The sequence below is a fragment of the Microtus ochrogaster genome, chromosome 8, assembly GCF_000317375.1.
Source record: "Microtus ochrogaster isolate Prairie Vole_2 chromosome 8, MicOch1.0, whole genome shotgun sequence".
Classification (NCBI taxonomy): domain Eukaryota; kingdom Metazoa; phylum Chordata; class Mammalia; order Rodentia; family Cricetidae; genus Microtus; species Microtus ochrogaster.
In genome coordinates, this window is record NC_022015.1 from 12318055 (window position 1) to 12335404 (window position 17350).

Below are 17350 nucleotides of genomic sequence, written 5' to 3' on the forward strand. Positions count from 1 at the left end.
TGTGTGTGTGTGTATGATCATACAGGCCAAATTTAACTCTTTAGCTCCAACCTTCAGAACCTTCCACAATCTTTTCCCTTCCTGAGCTCCAGCCTATCCTCTCCAGATGTTCCCAGGATGTAGAGCCATTTCCACTGAAGGGAAACACTTCCCCCCCTGGAGGAACAGGAAGCTGGTGAAACTTACCTAGGGGGTACTTGGGAGTCTCGGTTGGGAAAGTTACAGGACACATAAGCCCCACCCTCAGGTATAAAACATTAAATAATTGCTGAAGAAGAGACTATCTAGTTGTGCTGCCTGCAAGTTGAGCAAGGAGCTCCAGGGGTGCAGCCTTCCTGCATGCGCACCCACACTAAAGGATGTAGCTGCCCTAAGTCACCCACACTCCTATCAGTAAACCCTCAAATAATCCATTGGTTCACCAAGCTAGGCTTGGGTGGAATCCTTTCTTTAGTGTGTCATCAGCATCTGGGTGGAATAGACAACTGTTCCATTTCCCCAGGAGAGTCATACAACACCCTACCACACCCCATGATTCTAGCCACTGAGCCATTCTTCCTTGAGTCTGCCCTTCCTGTCTTTGAACTTGTTCCCATTTCTCCCCTTCTCTCTCACAAAACTACCTGCTCCTTTCCCTCTTTACAGAAGCTAAACCTGCCAGCCAACGGGACCCAAAACAGGGGAAACACTTGCTAATAACACTTTCTGATAACTGTTCAGTATTGTGTCTCATACAAAAGTTGCTGTAGCTGTGTTCAGAGGATGGACAGAGAGATGGAAGGAACATTGCAGAGAGCAGTTTCTATTGTAATTCACATATGACATTAGTAAAAAGAGTGAGGGGTTTCTAGGGTTCTCACCACCTGCAGAGCACAGACAACTGGTACCTCCAGGGAGAGGCAACTGTCATATCTCGCATAGAGCTATATAATCTACAGGGCTTAGTCAGTGTTTGGACACTGCATCTATTCTTTTTAGATTTACTCTTCTCAGATCTTCCATTAAGGGATCCACCAGGAAATTTTAAGAAGAAGAGGATCATGATCAGATTTGTATTTCAGACTCACAGCCGTGCAAAAATCATTGTCCAAAGATTATAATCTAAGAAGCATAGTCTCCTCAAACAGAGAGGCAAAAAGGAAAGAGACAGTCTAGCTCCTCAGTTTGGGGCAACAGTGTAGAGAGATTTAGAAAAAGAATTAGCCTAAAAGTTCACAAGAACATTATAGTTTATCTTATCAGAAAGGTAATCTTATCCTACCTATATCTACAGATGTGTTACAGACATGCAGAGGTAAGTACAAGGTTACTATATAAAATGGAGGTTAATAAAAGACATTGTGCACAATGAATGCTTAGCTCTCGCGTGCATAAACGTGCACAGAACACAAGAGAGGAAATGAAAGCAAGAATTACCAAGGAGCACCAAACCAATGACGTTAAGGTCCGGAGAAATTTTCTATTTGCTGCAGAGTCTGAATGCCTCTGAAGTCTGAGGCCTTCTGGAGATCTCAGTCAGCGGATAGCTCAGCAGGTTGCTTTAGGGTACCCATTTCCTCTAGGGCTTTTTATCCCAAGTATCGGAGATAATAACAGTCCCTGGAGCGAGCCACTAACAGACTGCTCATCAGACTGCCCTTTAAGATTTTATAAAGGGACAGAGCTCACCTCCTCTAGATGCCAAAAATAAACACACACAGGTGCCTTCAAGCAAAACAAAACAAGATACTAGGATAGCAAAGGGCAAAGGAACTGGAACTTCTCCTAGGAAAAAGGAAACAAGAAAAACAGTGACTCAGGAAAACCCAAGGCCAGAGTTTTAGTTTTAGTTTTGTGAACATTAAGGGGTGACCGTCCTATCTCCCACGAAGGCATAAAATGTGGAGCTTTACTGTTTAAGTGTCACTGGTGCTTGCAGTCATTCTTCCTTCTCATATTTGCAGTGGGAGCTCGATGAGGGGATTTGAAACGGGAATGAATTGTGAACAGATCTGTATTTCAGGAGGGAAAGAAGGCCTTATGGACAAATACAAACTAGCTGCCGTTTGTATTTTGTATTATCGTCTAAGCAGCACACCTCTCCTTGCATCCAAAATTTAAGTAGAATTCTCCAAAAATGGTTCCTTTTCCTAGAGTCTTATTCTGCCAGATCAGTATGATTGAGACATATGGGGCTGACACCCTTACTCCTTGGCCCTGGTCCTAAAGACTCATCCTGTCTGCTCACACTTTACTCCCCTCACGTTCACCTCAACAGGCCTGCTAGTCTCCAAACTGCTCTCCCTACTCTGGTCCTCCAAGCAAGGCCAAGTCCAGTAGCCTATCCCACCTGACTGTTACCTGCCTAGGACCTACCTAACCTGAATAGTTGGGAAAACTCCCCCAGGCATGTCCACAAGGCCTTCAGAGGTGCACAGGTTTGTAGATCACTACTTTGAATTCTTGCTACAGACAGGAGAGTTTCAGGTTCAAATCACCGAATGTCAGGATCTAGCCCTGACTCACATCTGAAGAGCATCAGGTGACTGTCAGGCTTGTGTTTGAAGAGTGCTGATCGACAGTACCTTTTGACCACTCACTCCACAAATGTTTACTGAAATGCTGTCCGTCTGGGAGTTGGGAAGGTCAAGGTTCAAGGTTCCTAACTTTGATAAGCTCAGCTGACCACAAGTCAGTATCTGCTTACCCAAGCATTGATGCCCAAAGCCTCGCACCTGCCTCAGGTGCCAGCTGGGACCATTCATTTTGTGTGTTGTTTTGTTTTATCGGCCACTCAGACCAGGAACCAAGAAGGACCAAGGTGACTTTTTTGGAGCCACCCCTAATGTCTTCCTGTGTCATAACTCACATAGATTGATCCTTCTTAAAACTATCCCAGATTTTCCTTATTCTGATGAAAAAAGGAAAAACTAAAATTTCTACAAGTTTGTTCCCATCTTCTCCTGCCACTCTGACATGTATCACTTACAATATCGACTTACTCTTAATTAAAATCATCTAAGCTGGGTGTGGGGTGGCGCACACCTTTAATCCCAGCACTCTGGAGACAGTAGGGGGACCTCTGTGAGTTCAAGGCCAGCCTGGTCGACAAGAACTAGTTCCAGGACAGGCTACAAAGCTACACAGAGAAACCCTGTCTCAAAAAAACCAAAAACAATAACAAAAACAGTACAGCTATCTTATGTACCTTAGTTACATCAACTCATGGTAGCATTGAGCCTGTCTCAACTAGTAGCAATAAACTAAAATTGGCCCATAACCAAATCTCAAAGTAATATTATGTGAAGGCTGGAGTTGTTGCTCAGTGGTAGAGAGCTCTTGCTGACCTGGCATTCACCTGGTCCTAAATTAATTCACCAGTCTCCATCACCACTAGCATTAAATAAAATACCAAGTGAAAATAATAGCAAAAGCCTTAATAATATTCCACTTTAAAGTCATTTAAATATGAATGTAAATAGAATATGAACAGGCTGGTTCTCCCAAGGTGAAGAAATAATTCCTAATCAGATAACATTTTTGATATACCAACAGTAATCCAAGACTGTAGGTTAATTAGGTCTGTGGTTGACTTTCTTCCTGTAGTTGAGTATTTAATGTCACAAAATACACGGTAATCTTATAAACACAACAATCTGTTGTATAATCAGTTCAGGACCGAAAGATGAAGACTGATAGGATTAAGACCAAAATATGGAAGAGGAAGACTGATGCATATAAGTATCTCAATGGCCTAAAAGGAAGAGTTGAATGAATATTTGACCAGAACCTTGGAAGTGCTTGTTTTTAAACAAAAAACCCTATTTTGATCGGAGGGAAAACTATGGGTCTGGAGTAAGGATGGAAGGAGGGAGAAGCCAGTTTTTAAAATAAAAGTATCCCTGACATCCCAACCCCGTTCTACAGCGACTCCATGCCTTGAGCATTTGGGACGCCTGTTGCACTTAGTAATTGGTGTACAGAACTGCTCCTGGCCAAAGCGCTGAGGACCAAAACTCTATAGAACAGGGAGAGTAACCTGAGTGAACCGCCCTCAACTTCCTCACCACCCTGGGCTCTCCAGCTGACGCCACTGCTGCTCTCATGGGGCACCAAGCTGAGACATAATTGCCTGGAACTATGAGCTATCAGAGCACCCCAGTATCCCGGGACCACTCCAGCACCTGTAGAAGCGCGGGGCTGATGGCAGATTCGGAGCAGGGTGGGGTGGGGAACGCAAGCAAATCCACCGGAGTTACACTCTTCTCTCAATCTCCCAGCCAAATAAGTGGGTCCCCAGGTCTTGAAAACGTTCGGAGGTTAAAGGCCCGCGAACCTCCAAACTACCCATGTGTCTCTTGGATCTGGGCGCGCTCAGTTCTCGGGATAGCGGTGAGCCGGGGCCAGGAGAGTCCACTGACCTGGATGCCTGAGCGCTGCTTCTCTCCCGGAGGCTCAGGTGTGCTGTCGCTCCCGTGTCCCTCTCACCTTCCAACATAAGAGCAGAGAATTCAGCAACAGGCCACTGGCCCAAGGATCAACTGCCAACCAACCAGCCGACCTGCCAGCACCGACCCGGTCCGGCGCCCACGTGACGGCTCGTCGGGGAGTGAGGCTCTCTGGCTGTTGGAGCCTTTCCCTAGGACCGCCCCTCTGTCACCCCGCCTCCCTCTCCGCGGTGGCCCGCTGGGACCCAAGAGCCACAGTTCCAGTTCCACTTGCTCGTCAGCCCCGCCCCCAGGCAGCGCTCCGCCCCTCCCATGAGACCACGCCTCTCCTGGGTCCAACCCGCTGGTTGCACCTCGGACTCTCCCCTAGGCACTTCCCTCCTACCCCACCAACTCAGGTCTCCAGGTCTCCTGAGCTTCTGCAGTCTGTCAGCACTGATCCCAGGACGCATGCACGCGCGCGCACACACACAGACACACACACACACACACACAGACACACACACACACACACACGCAACTTCTCATGACCTCTAGTGGCTGACAACCTACGAAAAGCTCTGGTGTCCTGTATCGTCGTAAATAACCCTTCCTGTGTCCAGCAAGGTCAGGTGCCAGAAAGCCAAAGAAAACTATGGTGGTGTCTGCCCATGGGGGCTGGATTTTTCAAATCCCAAAGACTGTGCCCTGGAGACTGAGTCCCAACACCTACCTCCGGTGTACAGGCCTGTGATTGTATCACAGGTGCTTGCCCTTCTGGGGCCTCCAGGGGCCGGCTGCTTAGTTTAGCTGCTTAAAATCTCTAGGTCCTCAGAGGGCAAGGACACCAGGGACTCTGGCAGGAGTTGCTCCTAAGCTGAATCCATTTGCTTACACCCGAGTGTTGACAGATTCTACAGGACATGACTTTTTTTTTTCCTCAACCCTGGTCGTCTAAAATTACTGGTGTGGCCAGAGGGTTGCACATGTGAACAAAACATAAGCACTCTGGCAAACAGGTGTACAAGCAGTGCAGGGACCTGGCCAGCAGCAGAGCAAAGGCAAAGCCAGCGTCGAAAACCTGGGGCCCCTGAGACGTGTGTCACAGCAGGATAGATACCCTTTGGTTTTTTCACTTCCTTAAAATAGCTGAGAGGCCTTTGGAGACAGAGCCTGCCTGCGCAGTTCACATGAGTTCACGTGCCTTAGTGGGCAGTTCCAAATCCCACGTGCAGCCTAAGGCCCCCAGAAACTGCTCATATTTTCTCAGAAGCATGCAATTATTTTTGCAAAATGTTGCATGAAATTGGCTTTCTCAAACTTAGATGCAGTTGGGAAAGGAGCTTTAAAAAGACAGATGCTTTCCTCCCAGCTCCAGAGGGTCTGGTTTAATGGCATTGGGAAGTATAGGCTGAATAGTAGGGTTCTTAAAGCTCCAGCTGATTCTCATGTGCTACAATGTACTAACCCGTGATGTGGCTCATGGAGACATCATCAATCCTCATTTCAATCCAGGCAGCCTAGAGCTGAAAAGCACATGTGTGAAAGATACCGAAACAGGTGTTCCAGCTCCTGCATGCTGTTAGGGAAAGTAGCAATGAATAGGTCCTTCCTGGAGAACATTTCTTCACCTAAAAGAAATATCCTCCCTGTGGGGATTCTGTGTGCCAGGGTGAGCAGTTTGGGATAGGTATATATATCCTGCATGGCTGTCGATTCCAAGCACTTCCCAGATAGAAGCCAGACAGCACGCTACATGCAAACTATTCTCTTGACCTCAAAGGAACCATGTATACAGGACTCACTTCTTTGATAACGCTGCTGGGTATCCTTCAAGGTGAGTAGGTCACTTTCTTTGTAAGGTAGGTATTGTGACTTTACCCATAGAGCAAGTATTGATCCTGGATTCATTCATGGAGTGATTACGTCATGTTTATTCTTTCATATCTGCCTTATTGTGCATAAGATTTGGGCTCACAGGGCCATCTCATCAGAACTGTGGGTCATTCCTTTCTGCCAAAGATGTACTTAAATGGTATGTGGAGGTGGCGGTGGAAAGGGGGAGGGTCTCCCTTCACTGCCTGTAATCCCAGCCTGGACTTGGCAAAGGCAGACAAACAGCTGCAAGCACACAAAGCAAGCCTTCTCATGTGACCAACCTGGGAAGGCAGAGACCTTAGCACATGACACGGGCTGGCACTGAGGCCTCACTTGTGACCTAGACTCAGTCAAATGGGACACACATGTGGAAAACACTTTGCAGATGCCCCTCTCAACTACCCTCTGTGATGCCTGGCATGCCTGCTGTGCCAAAGCTGTTTGCCTGCTACCTGGTTTCCATCCAGACAAGTATATTTACCAAGGGCCTCCGTAAGTTAGGGAACATTTTACAGTAAGCCCAACACAGATAATCCTGGAAAGCTTTGTGCTGAGGTAATATAGGCAAATATAACCAAATATTTGCTTAACCTCACTTTCATTGTCTTTAAAGAAAGAAGAAAGAAGCAGGCAACAGAAAGACAAGATGAGGCTAGAGTTTCCTCCTTACCCTTAGGCTGGTTTTCTGGAGAAAGCAGGCTTTGAAAGACCTATGAGAAGACCTTGTGCAGACATGATAACTGCCTAAGGGGCAAACTATTATTTTTTAGGCTGAACTGATGGACATAATGGTTAAGGATAGGTGGGTAAAAGTATATAACTGATCCTTCCTTCCTTGGATGATGGAAAGACTGGTATTTGCAGTCTTTTCTAGCTCTTACATATTTTAGTTTGCTACTTTGAATAACTTACCTGTACTCTCATGTCTGGCTTAGCAACTATAAAGATTTGTACATACCCACAAAGGTTAAAAGAGAATTAAACGATGTTCAAAAGCTTTGTAGCTAGAAAGTGACATCCTTCTACTAATGGTTTTACTTTGTTACTGTATCCACTTGGCTTGGCAGAAGGGCAAGGCTAGAGGAAATAAACATTAAACATTAATAAGAAATAGTGCTTCCTGGGTGTTATGACCTCAATGTGAAATGAGCTGAACAGGCTCCTGTGTTTGAACGTTTGGTTCCTAGCTGGACGCAGGCCCTGAAGTGAGGCCTGGGCCAGCAATGACATTTCTTAGTGCAGCCCCACATCTGGTCTGCTCCTTGCTTCCTGATTTCAGATATAATACGAACAGCTGTCCCATGCCCCTCACTTTCCCGACTACCATGATGGACTATATCTATTGATAAGGTTTCACTCTTTAGCCTTGATTGGCTTGGAACTTACACTGTAGACACCAGGTCAACCTCAAACTCACAGAGATCCACCTTCCTCTGCTTCCTGTGTGCTAGGACTGAAGGCAGGCACCCCTGTGCCTGGTTAAAAGTCAGTAAACAAATCTTTTCTCTCTTAATTTGCTTCTTGCCAGGTATTTTGCCATAGCAACAACAAAAGTAACTAATGAAGTTGGGCAATGAAAAAATATTTATAAGCATATGAGAAAGAGGACAGAACCTGAGTGAAAACCAAAGAAGAAATCAGTGAGTATCAGGGTGGCAAGATCCTAATTGCTGAAAGAGGAAAAGAGTCAGAGAAACTGCTGAAAGGCAATTAGGAAAGACTGGGACGAAGTAGATCAGATGAAGGAGGCCTTAGCCCCACCAGATTTGGACGAGGATGGGGTATTCATCAAAACGTCAGAATGATGGCCTCATCTATGATCTCAAAAGATTCCCAAGGCAGTGACATTTGGCAAAGGAATAATATGTATTTAAACTTTTAGATGCTATCCCTGTGTATTTCTAGAGGGATACTACACTGTAAAGGGGTTGTGGCCTCAGTATCCTGGAAGAACCGTGGCCCCAACCACACAGCTCTCCCTCCAAACTCCCATCCATTACTTCAGAGGCAGCCTTTTCTTTGTCTGGAGTTTGTAGATGATCTGATTGCCTTCATTCCAGGCATACAGCTGCTTATCTCTGGGGTTGTAATGGATCATGGAGTGACTTCTTGGCCTCCTTGGGAAGAACAAATTAGGCAGATGCTCCTCCCTAACAGTGCCCAGTGGGTCATAGACACAGGTGACACGGTGAGGGCCCTGGCCCCCAGAACTGTAGACCACATAGAGGACTCCACATAGGAGGAACGAAGCTTCTGCATCCTGGTTTCTGCACGGTGTGTCCCATGAGTGCTCTACTCCCAAAGTGTCTGGCTCAATTTTTGTGAGAACCAAATGGCCTTGGATACCTGGTCCTGAGTGGATGGCCCAGAGACCGTGTTCATCCACAGCAAGGTCAATGTAGGTGGATAGGGAGTGTTGATAGATGGGTGCTCGGCCTGCCCCTCCTGGGAGAAGCATTCGATCCTCCACAGTCTTCTTCTGCAGATTATATTTAATTATCTCATTAGAAGTTCCTTGATTGTGAAAAAATAGAAAGCCTTTGTAGACCACTTGTCCTGTTCCCTGCCAGGAAAGTGGTAAGATTAGCTTCCGGGGGCCAGACTTGGTGCTGTCTTCCATGAATGCCCGCAAGTTTGCAAATTCCCAAACTGTGTTGTTTCTGGATCCAATTAATATATACACCTTTGCAGAGTTACCACCAGCATCTTTCATCCAAGAGCCATCTGGGTCCATAATCTTCTTCACTATTTTCAGAGACTTTATACTCATCAACATGTTGTCACAACCTAGCCAGACAGGAGAAAAGGGACAAGTTATGTGTGATCATGAACCGTCTACCTTCTAGAAGACTCACCACACCTGAAGAACCCTGATTCCCTTCGCATCTAATACTAGTAGAGAATATCCTCTCCTCTCTGCTATGATACCATGGTCTCTAGCAGAAGAGGTTCCCTCGGAGAATCCTAGAGCAAAAAATGGAAAACAGGCATAAACTCCTTTGAAAAATTAAATACTGTTAACACGAACTCCCTCCATTTCCTGTCCTTTAATTGTAGAAGAATCTTCTTAGAAGAAGCTGTGTGGGGGCTGCAGAGATGGCTCAACAGTTAAGAGTACTGGCTGCTCTTCCAGAGGACCTGGGTTCAATTCCTAGCACCCACATAGCAGCTCACAATTGTCTATAAATCCGGTTCGAGGGGATCTAACACCTTCACACCAATGCACATAAAATAAAGTTAAATAAATCATAAATATATATTTTACAAAAGAAGAAACTGTGTAATTTCTCCTTTCCAGGAATAATATAGTTATTGTACTTTGATCACATTCTATCCTAGCTTCTAGATTCTTTTTTAAAATTATTTATTTTATTTTATTGGTGTTTTAGCTTATATGTATATCTGTGTGAGGGTGCTGAATCCTGGAGTTACAGATAGTTATAAGCTGCTATGTGGGTGCTGGGAATTGAACCTGGGTCCTCTAGAAGAGCACTCAGTGCTCTTAACCACTGAACCATCTCTCCAGTCCTAACTTCTAGATTCTTCAATCATCTTATAATATTTAATTTTTTTCATAAAAAGCCCCTTAGTCTTAACTTTTACGCATCTTGTATATTATTATTTTTAAATCTCATGGTTGAACACGGTGTGTATGCTCAGCACTCTGGAGGCAGATATCGGCAACTCTCCGTGATTCTGAGACCAGTTTGGTCTAGATAGTAGTTCCAGACCAGCCAAGGCTACATAGTAAGATCCTGTCTTAATAATAAATAAATATCTCCAACCAGTTAATCTCTGGATATTTTCTTACATTTCCTAACATTTCATCCTTAGCTTCTCCCACAGAACAGTCTATATTTTCCATATTTGCTTTCTCACCTCCCACTCTTACTGCACAACATAATCTGTTCTTGGTAATGCTACCAAAGAACTCCTAAATGAAAATTCCTGCCACTCTGTTATGTGGGCATGTGAATTCATCTTCTGTAGTATAACAGCATTGATCAGTTCCTCCTCCTTGAAGATGCTTTCTCTCCCATCTTTGTTTCTGTGTGTTTCTCCGGTTTCTCATCTGACAGTGTGGCAGAGACCATGATCAGTGCTCCTCTAATTCCATTTCAGTTCACTGCACATGAAGCAACGTTTCACAGTCTCTTTTGTGGTTAAGCTGCACACATTGATTTGTTTTGTCTGGTGGGATATAGACTGGGTGGGATAAGCTTTGTCCACCTTGCCTTTTAGTATGCCATCTTCCAGATGACCTTAGCCCCTTGAAATCATCACTGTGACCATGTTCAAGAGGTCAGCACTACTGGTCATTTCAGGAAAAGTAGGTCATCAGTTCTAATTTGAGTTTTTTTGATAGATCACAGTAAATGCAGCCAAGAGCCCATGGTTAACCTATTATTATTATTTTGCTAAATGGATATAGATTCAAACTGCCTTCTAAGCTGATATCTCTATACCCAACCATTAATGCAGCTCTCAGACGTCATCAGAGTAGTTTCTTTGTGCAGAAGGAGACAGTGAATTTACAACAGGTCAATGTGCAGAATGTAAGTGTCTGGAGAGTGCTCAGTGGTGAAGGGGACAACCATTTTATACTCCCTCCCCTCAGTGCTCAGGGACTACCACAGAAGAGGGTCCAGAAAGATTACAAGAGCCAGGGGTCAGGGAGGCCTGGAAGAAAACCTTATCATCAGGACTGGACAGGGCAGTTGCACTCACTCTCTCTACATAAGATCAATCGGATCAATATCCCAGCTGTGGTGGTGGGGGTGCTTAGGGTCAAGAGCTACATTCCTAGCTGGAGAGCTATTGATAGTGGATGGTATCTAGGGGAGGGAATGCCAGTTTTCTTTATGGCTGTGGTTCCTAGTAGATTCACTCATGCTCCAGTGACGGCTCTATATCCATGAGCGCATGGGCAGTACAAAATGGAGTTGGTGGGTTATAATAACTTTAAAAGGACATAAGAAGGTGGTTAGGGAGTATGTCTTGAGTTGAGATGGGAAGAGTTGGGAATAATAGAAGTGAAAATGAACAAAATGCATTGTATGCATTCAGATATAAAAGTATCAAATTATCAAAGCATATTAATTTTTAATTAAAATTTTAAATAAATTAAAATTTTAATCTAATATATTCTAGTAGATGTTTTTGAAAAATTTAATAAAAATATTCAGCTCTATATCTTAGCACCTACTCTTCCCCTGGAAACCATGAGTCATAATTTCTTGTGTAGTTAACTACAAATGTGTCTGATGTGTCTCCCTGATTTTATTCTTGCTTGCTATCTACATGCACTTTCCACAAAGCAGTAAGAGAGCTCAGACATGTTAAACTTTTTCTCCTTCTCCATCACACTTAGAATAGATAGCATTCTAATCCTCTAGCCTGGCCTACAAGACTGGGCAATGTGGCCCTTCCTTTGTGGCTCACTGTGTTGTGATTACATAGTTTTCTTTATGTTCTATGACTGGGCCAAATTTATTTATTTTTGCCTCAGAAATCTTGCACTTAGAATTCTTCTACCCGAAACACTCTTTTCCTTGAACTTTGCACAGTGGATTGGCTCCCATTCATTCTTTAATTAATCCCATGCATACCCCCAACTCACTACGTAGCACAGGATGGTCTAGGACTCATAAGTACTAGGATTGTGTGTCTACACCACCATATCTGGCCAAGTTTCACTTCGAATATTATTTCCTTAATGCGCTTCTTCTTTCCTTGAAATCACTCAGTACACTGTTAACTGTTTTATCTGTTTCTTTACTAACTTACTGTCTACCCCCCTCACAGGACTCCAACAACAACAACAACAACAACAACAACAACAACAACAACAACAAAAACAACAAAAACAAACAAAAAAAGAAGCAGGGCCTTAATTTTCACGTTTAGTATTGTACCTGAAGGCCTAATTCAATGCTTTGAGGATTCACTACATGGCAGTTGAGTGAAGAAAATAAAAATCTCAGATGTTTTGCTGGGTCTAAACAGTCTAGCACTTCTGGGTTCTGACCACAGACCCATCTTAAGTAAATAATCATTCACAAAGCACTTCAAAGCTTTTAAGATACTTTCAAATCTATTATTTCATTTTAAAAAAATGAATCCCAGTTTTTCTGAAGAGAACACATGAAATGGAGAACAGGCTTAGCTGGACAAAGTCAAATCCTGGGAAGTCAGCTCTTTAGGTAGAGGCACAATGGCCTCACCTGGCTCATACTATGATGGAGGCCAGATTTGGAGGAGAGCTACCAGGAGCTCTCTTAGCTACCAGCAGCCGCCATGTCCTACTAACAAGCTCCGACAGCATGATGGCTTGCTGTCGTGTGTCAACATTGTCATGGGTGACCTGACTATAGGAAGCTCGACACAGGAAAGGCATCCAGGGACTTTAAACATCTCAGGAGCACATGGCACAAGGAGCCTCTGCCGTACTGAGCTATTGGGGGCAGAGGGAATGTGTGGAAGAAGTGGACCAGCCACTCTGACTGCCAGGGTGCCATCTCTACTTGAACACAGCTAGACCTGGCTGAGGTGAAGCTCTTCCCTGATCCTGGGCTGACCACTGAGAAGTAGGTGAGACTTTAAGCTCGTAAATAACCATAGGATGAATGTCCAGGGGAGAGCAAGGATGGTCTGTGGGTCCCTAAAGATTCACATAAGATATTCCATGTTAAAGAACAAGTCCAAGAATTGAGTAGATTATTAAATATGTTACAAATACATAGAATCCATTTGGTACTGTACTGGATAACTTTATAATAATTTATGTGATTCTTATAGTAAGTAGCCATGACATATATTTTAATCACTAGTTTCCAAGTGAACAAAATTAAGGATTGCATTAGCTTCTTGGAAAGATCATACAGCTAGCCAGTGATGAAGGGTTCTTCTGAACTCAGAGCTGGGAGCCAGGACACTCCCAAACAGCCTCAGATGCAGAGTAGTGTGTGTGGTGGGAAGGGTTGGGAACTATGTGTACTGGTGTGCCCAGAGAAAAACCAGTAAAGGCAATGGGCTCTCAAGTGTGACAGGACATCTACTTCTAGTAGGTGGCCCTCACAGTGCCTGCCCCTCCTTCCAGGGAAGAACAGACTTGAAACTAAGCTATGTAAGGACTGTGTCTTAGAATGAAGAACATGTGTCTCTTAAGAAAACATCTTTGTTGGTTCCCTGCTTGGTGACATCTGGGCCTGAGGCCATGTTGGTGTCTAAGGTCCATGATGCCCCTGGAGCCTTGCTGATCTGGGTGGCCTGAGCTACCACTGGGGTAGCACTATTACCATGGTGAAGAATGGGCCCAAGCTGTTGCCAAAGGCCATGTCTGAGTCCCTGGTTCTGCTGCAACAGGGATGGGGGCATGAGGGGTATCTGTGTTGATGCCAGTTGCCCATGTTACCACAGAGGCACATGTGAACCATGTGTGTTGACATTCAAGGGTCATGCTGGGCTGGCCCCACCCCTCATTGGAGAACTGCCCTGACACTCATGATAGCTGGTCCCACATCTCACCACGGTTGTGGGAGAGCAGGCTCTACCCTTCACCTGAGGGGAATGATCCCAGAGGCTGGACTATTGACTCAGCTACCATGTAGGCACATATCCAGGGCATTCAGTTGGCCCACCCCAACATCTACCCATCTATAACCTGCTGGGGTGCATAAAGGGACTGGCCCTGTGGAGCCAAGTATCAAAGAGGAGTTTCGATGAGGGTCCAGTATTAATGGTGTACCAGAAGCCAGAGGCCTCAAACCAGACCAATGATTCAATTTGCAAGTGAAGCTGTTTGGACAGAAGGGTCTACTGTGTGCCACACTGCAGCTCCCTGTGCCAGCGAGATGAATGAAGAGGTGATGGAGAGGTGAAAAAGGCATGGGAGCGAGGTGTTTTTGTGGTAGTGGTGGTTTGTTTGTTTTTGTTTTGCTTTCATTGTTGTTGTTTCCGTTTTACTTTATATTTTTATTTAGTTATTAAATTTTCCTCTGTAGGGCAAATGCTACAAGGGTGAAGGGCAGATATGGAGGTACTGGAAGGTGAGTGGGATAGGGATGATTGATGGGAAATTCCTTTTAAAAATCAATAAAAATTTATGTTTAAAAGAAAAAGAAATCACAGTCCAGAAGAGCAGGGACTAGGGATGTGAATATGTAGGTAGAGTATCTGCCTAGTATGCGTGAAACCCTATGTTGGATTCCAGCACTGCATCAAACTGGGTGTAGTAACACAGGCCTATAATTCAAGAGGTAAAAACAGGAGAATTAGAAGTTCAAGGTCATCTTGAGCTATACAGCAATTTGGATGCCAGTCTGGCACGAGACCCTGCCCCCCAAATGCAAATAAACAAAAAAACAGAAGAGAAGTAATTATGGAGGGGCAGGCTTAGAAACTCAGCACTTGGGAGGCAGACCCAGGAAGATTACAAGTTTGAGGCCAGTCTGTCCTACATAGTAAATTAGAGGCCCACTGTGCTACATTATGAGTTCCAGGATAGCCTGGGCTATATAATGAAAGCCTATCTCAAAAATAAATTTAAATTAAATTAAATTTAAAAGTAGTAAAATATAGAAGGAATATATACATATTCCTCCTTCTCTTTCTAAGCTCCCTTCTAAGGCAGAACTCATGGAGATGCATATTTTTTTTTATTAAGATATTAAAAAACCTTTAAGAAAAAAATAATTTCCCCCATGTTTTTCTGCTACTCCTCCTAGTCCTTCAGATACAGATGGAGCTCAGGACTGGGTATTGGAGACCTGGTGGCTCTGGAACCCAGTCTTTGAACTTCCTTTTGTCAATCCAGTCTTCATTGTGCCAGCCCTAAAGCTGTGATTTTAGGCTAGGTGCTCTCTATCTTTTTATCAGAGATAATCTTCTACTATTATATAAATTTCTCTTAAATTTAGGGAGCATACATTTCCAGTGTACCAGTAAATGTAAATTAAAATTTCCTGATGTGTTTCTCCTGTGAACAGATAATTAACAGGAAGAAAGAGTTGAGCAAAGATTGGAAATAGTAAATAAAAAAAACTTGAGTCGAACTAAGATGCAAATTATTTAACAGAAACGATGACATGCGAAATTTTCACATGCAAACCAAGACATTGAATGTGTGGTTCCTCATAGGCAAAATTTTAGAAAAGCAATTGGGGTAGAATTTAGCCCAAGGCCTCTCAAGAAATTCATATACAAATATCACTTAGAATCTTTTAAAATACTTTCTTCCTTATTAATAACACTTGCTGGACCTGTAAGACTTGTTCCTCTATTGTGACTCAATCTGACTATTAGAGACATTGGTTCATCTCTGGTGGAAACGTGGCTGTGAGTGGGGACTTGAGGGTGGGGTGATAGACACAGAAAAGTTAGGCACTGAGTTTGTAAGTGTAGTACAGCTTCAAAATACTAAAGAGTGACAGCCATGGATTCAAGAGACAGTTAGAAAGGGGAGGGAGTTGACTGGTTAAATTGGAACAACTGTGTGATGATGATAAACCAGATTTGATTCATGCATCTTCTTATCTAGGTGTGTGATAGGTGTGTGTCATTCACCAGCAACAATCAGAAAACACTAGAAAAATTCCTGAAAGCCAGGAAGATGTCTGAGCTTTGAATGTGAGTCCAACCAGCTTTTACCACGGGGTGCCTATAGCTGGACTCCAGCATGGGCAAACTTTCTTCTGGCATAGTCTTCTAGAAGAAGCTAGCTCTCCATAACCTCTTGTTGTAATAGATTTTCTTCCCTTGAGTGTCTGTTATGCTTTTATGATGCATTATATACTCATCTGCTGACATATTTACTGCCATAGTATCTTCAATAGAAAGTAAATGTGATGCAAGACTTTGTCACATCTGTTTCATTCATTACTTTGTGTTCTCTCTGGAAGAATACCTGGAACAGGCTACAACCTCCCAACTTAATTGTGAATGTGGCAAGGTCAGTATCTGTAACGAAATTCAGCATGCCCTCTCTGGAGCCCTGAATAAGTTTTAAGATGGTAAAAGAGTTTCCGTGACTGAATACTTGAGAAGTGCTGCTTGAGAGAATAGCAGCTGGAAAATATTTATGAGGCCAACTAGGGAACTGGCCCATCATCTGGGGTATTTTTGATCTCAAACAACTGCCAGTTTATATCAAGTATCTTCCTATTGAGACATCCCAAGAATTCCAAGGGATAATGGTAAACTCCTTGACTCCATCTATTCCTCATTTGTAGACTGAGTTGGCTCTTGATAAATATATATACATATATATGTAGTGATTTCAATGTCTTGATTTAAATTTTTTTTAGATATATTTGCTCTATGTCTATGGGTGTTTTGCCTGTATGTATGCATATGCACCACATGTATGTTTTGCATCGTTGGAGGTCAGAAGAAGACATGGGATTCTCTGGAACTGGAGTTACAGATGAATGTGAGCCATCATGTGGGTGCTGGAAACTAAACCCTCTTCACAAGCACGAGTGCTCTTTTTTGTTTGTTTTTCGAGACAGGGTTTCTCTGTAGCTTTGGAGTCTGTCTTGGAACTAGCTCTTATAGACCAAGCTACCCTTAAACTCACAGTGATTCACCTGCCTCTACCTCCCGAGTCATGCACCACCACCGCCTGGTAACACGTACTCTTAAGTGTTGAGTTTTGTTTGTTTTTAAATAAGTTTCTTAGCAAATTAAAAAGGGATAGACATGTTCTCCATTGATAGCTGTGACATTGCCATTCTCTCACCTTTTGGGATAGAAGACAAAGTCATCTACACTCCTATAAAGGAAATGTTACTTCTCTCCTCACCATCTTGTCTCACTGTGTGAACATCTGAAACTTATTCATAGGAACCTGAATGCTGGTAGCATTCTTGGTGGTTCTGCTTCATTTCCTCACCAATAAATCAACAGGTTCTCTGTTCTGACATATATGTTTGCATTACTAAAAGCTGATCTTGATTGCTTCCTGCTTAAATAAGCATCAAGACCAAAAACCCAATCTAGATGCAGTTAGAGTTTATAGAGGAAGGATGGACCCTGGAGCCAGCATTGAAATTTTCTTTGGCCAGTGG

General features: G+C 43.7%; 2 protein-coding genes across 3 annotated transcripts in view; both read right to left on the reverse strand.

The window, feature by feature from the left end:
* Positions 1-4553, reverse strand: part of Ppfibp2 (PPFIA binding protein 2) — a 154053-nt gene extending 149500 nt beyond the window's left edge. For both annotated transcript variants that reach the window (XM_026781536.1, XM_026781537.1), the window contains exon 1: positions 4401-4553. The gene's annotated coding sequence lies outside the window, so the exon portion shown is untranslated. The remainder of the gene's footprint in view (positions 1-4400) is intronic.
* Positions 4554-8136: 3583 nt separating this feature from the next.
* Olfml1 (olfactomedin like 1) overlaps positions 8137-17350 on the reverse strand; it is a 20795-nt gene continuing 11581 nt past the window's right edge. Inside the window, exon 3 of the mRNA XM_005351098.2 lies at positions 8137-9071. Coding sequence (XP_005351155.1) covers positions 8281-9071 — 791 coding nt within the window. The 3' untranslated portion in view covers positions 8137-8280. The remainder of the gene's footprint in view (positions 9072-17350) is intronic.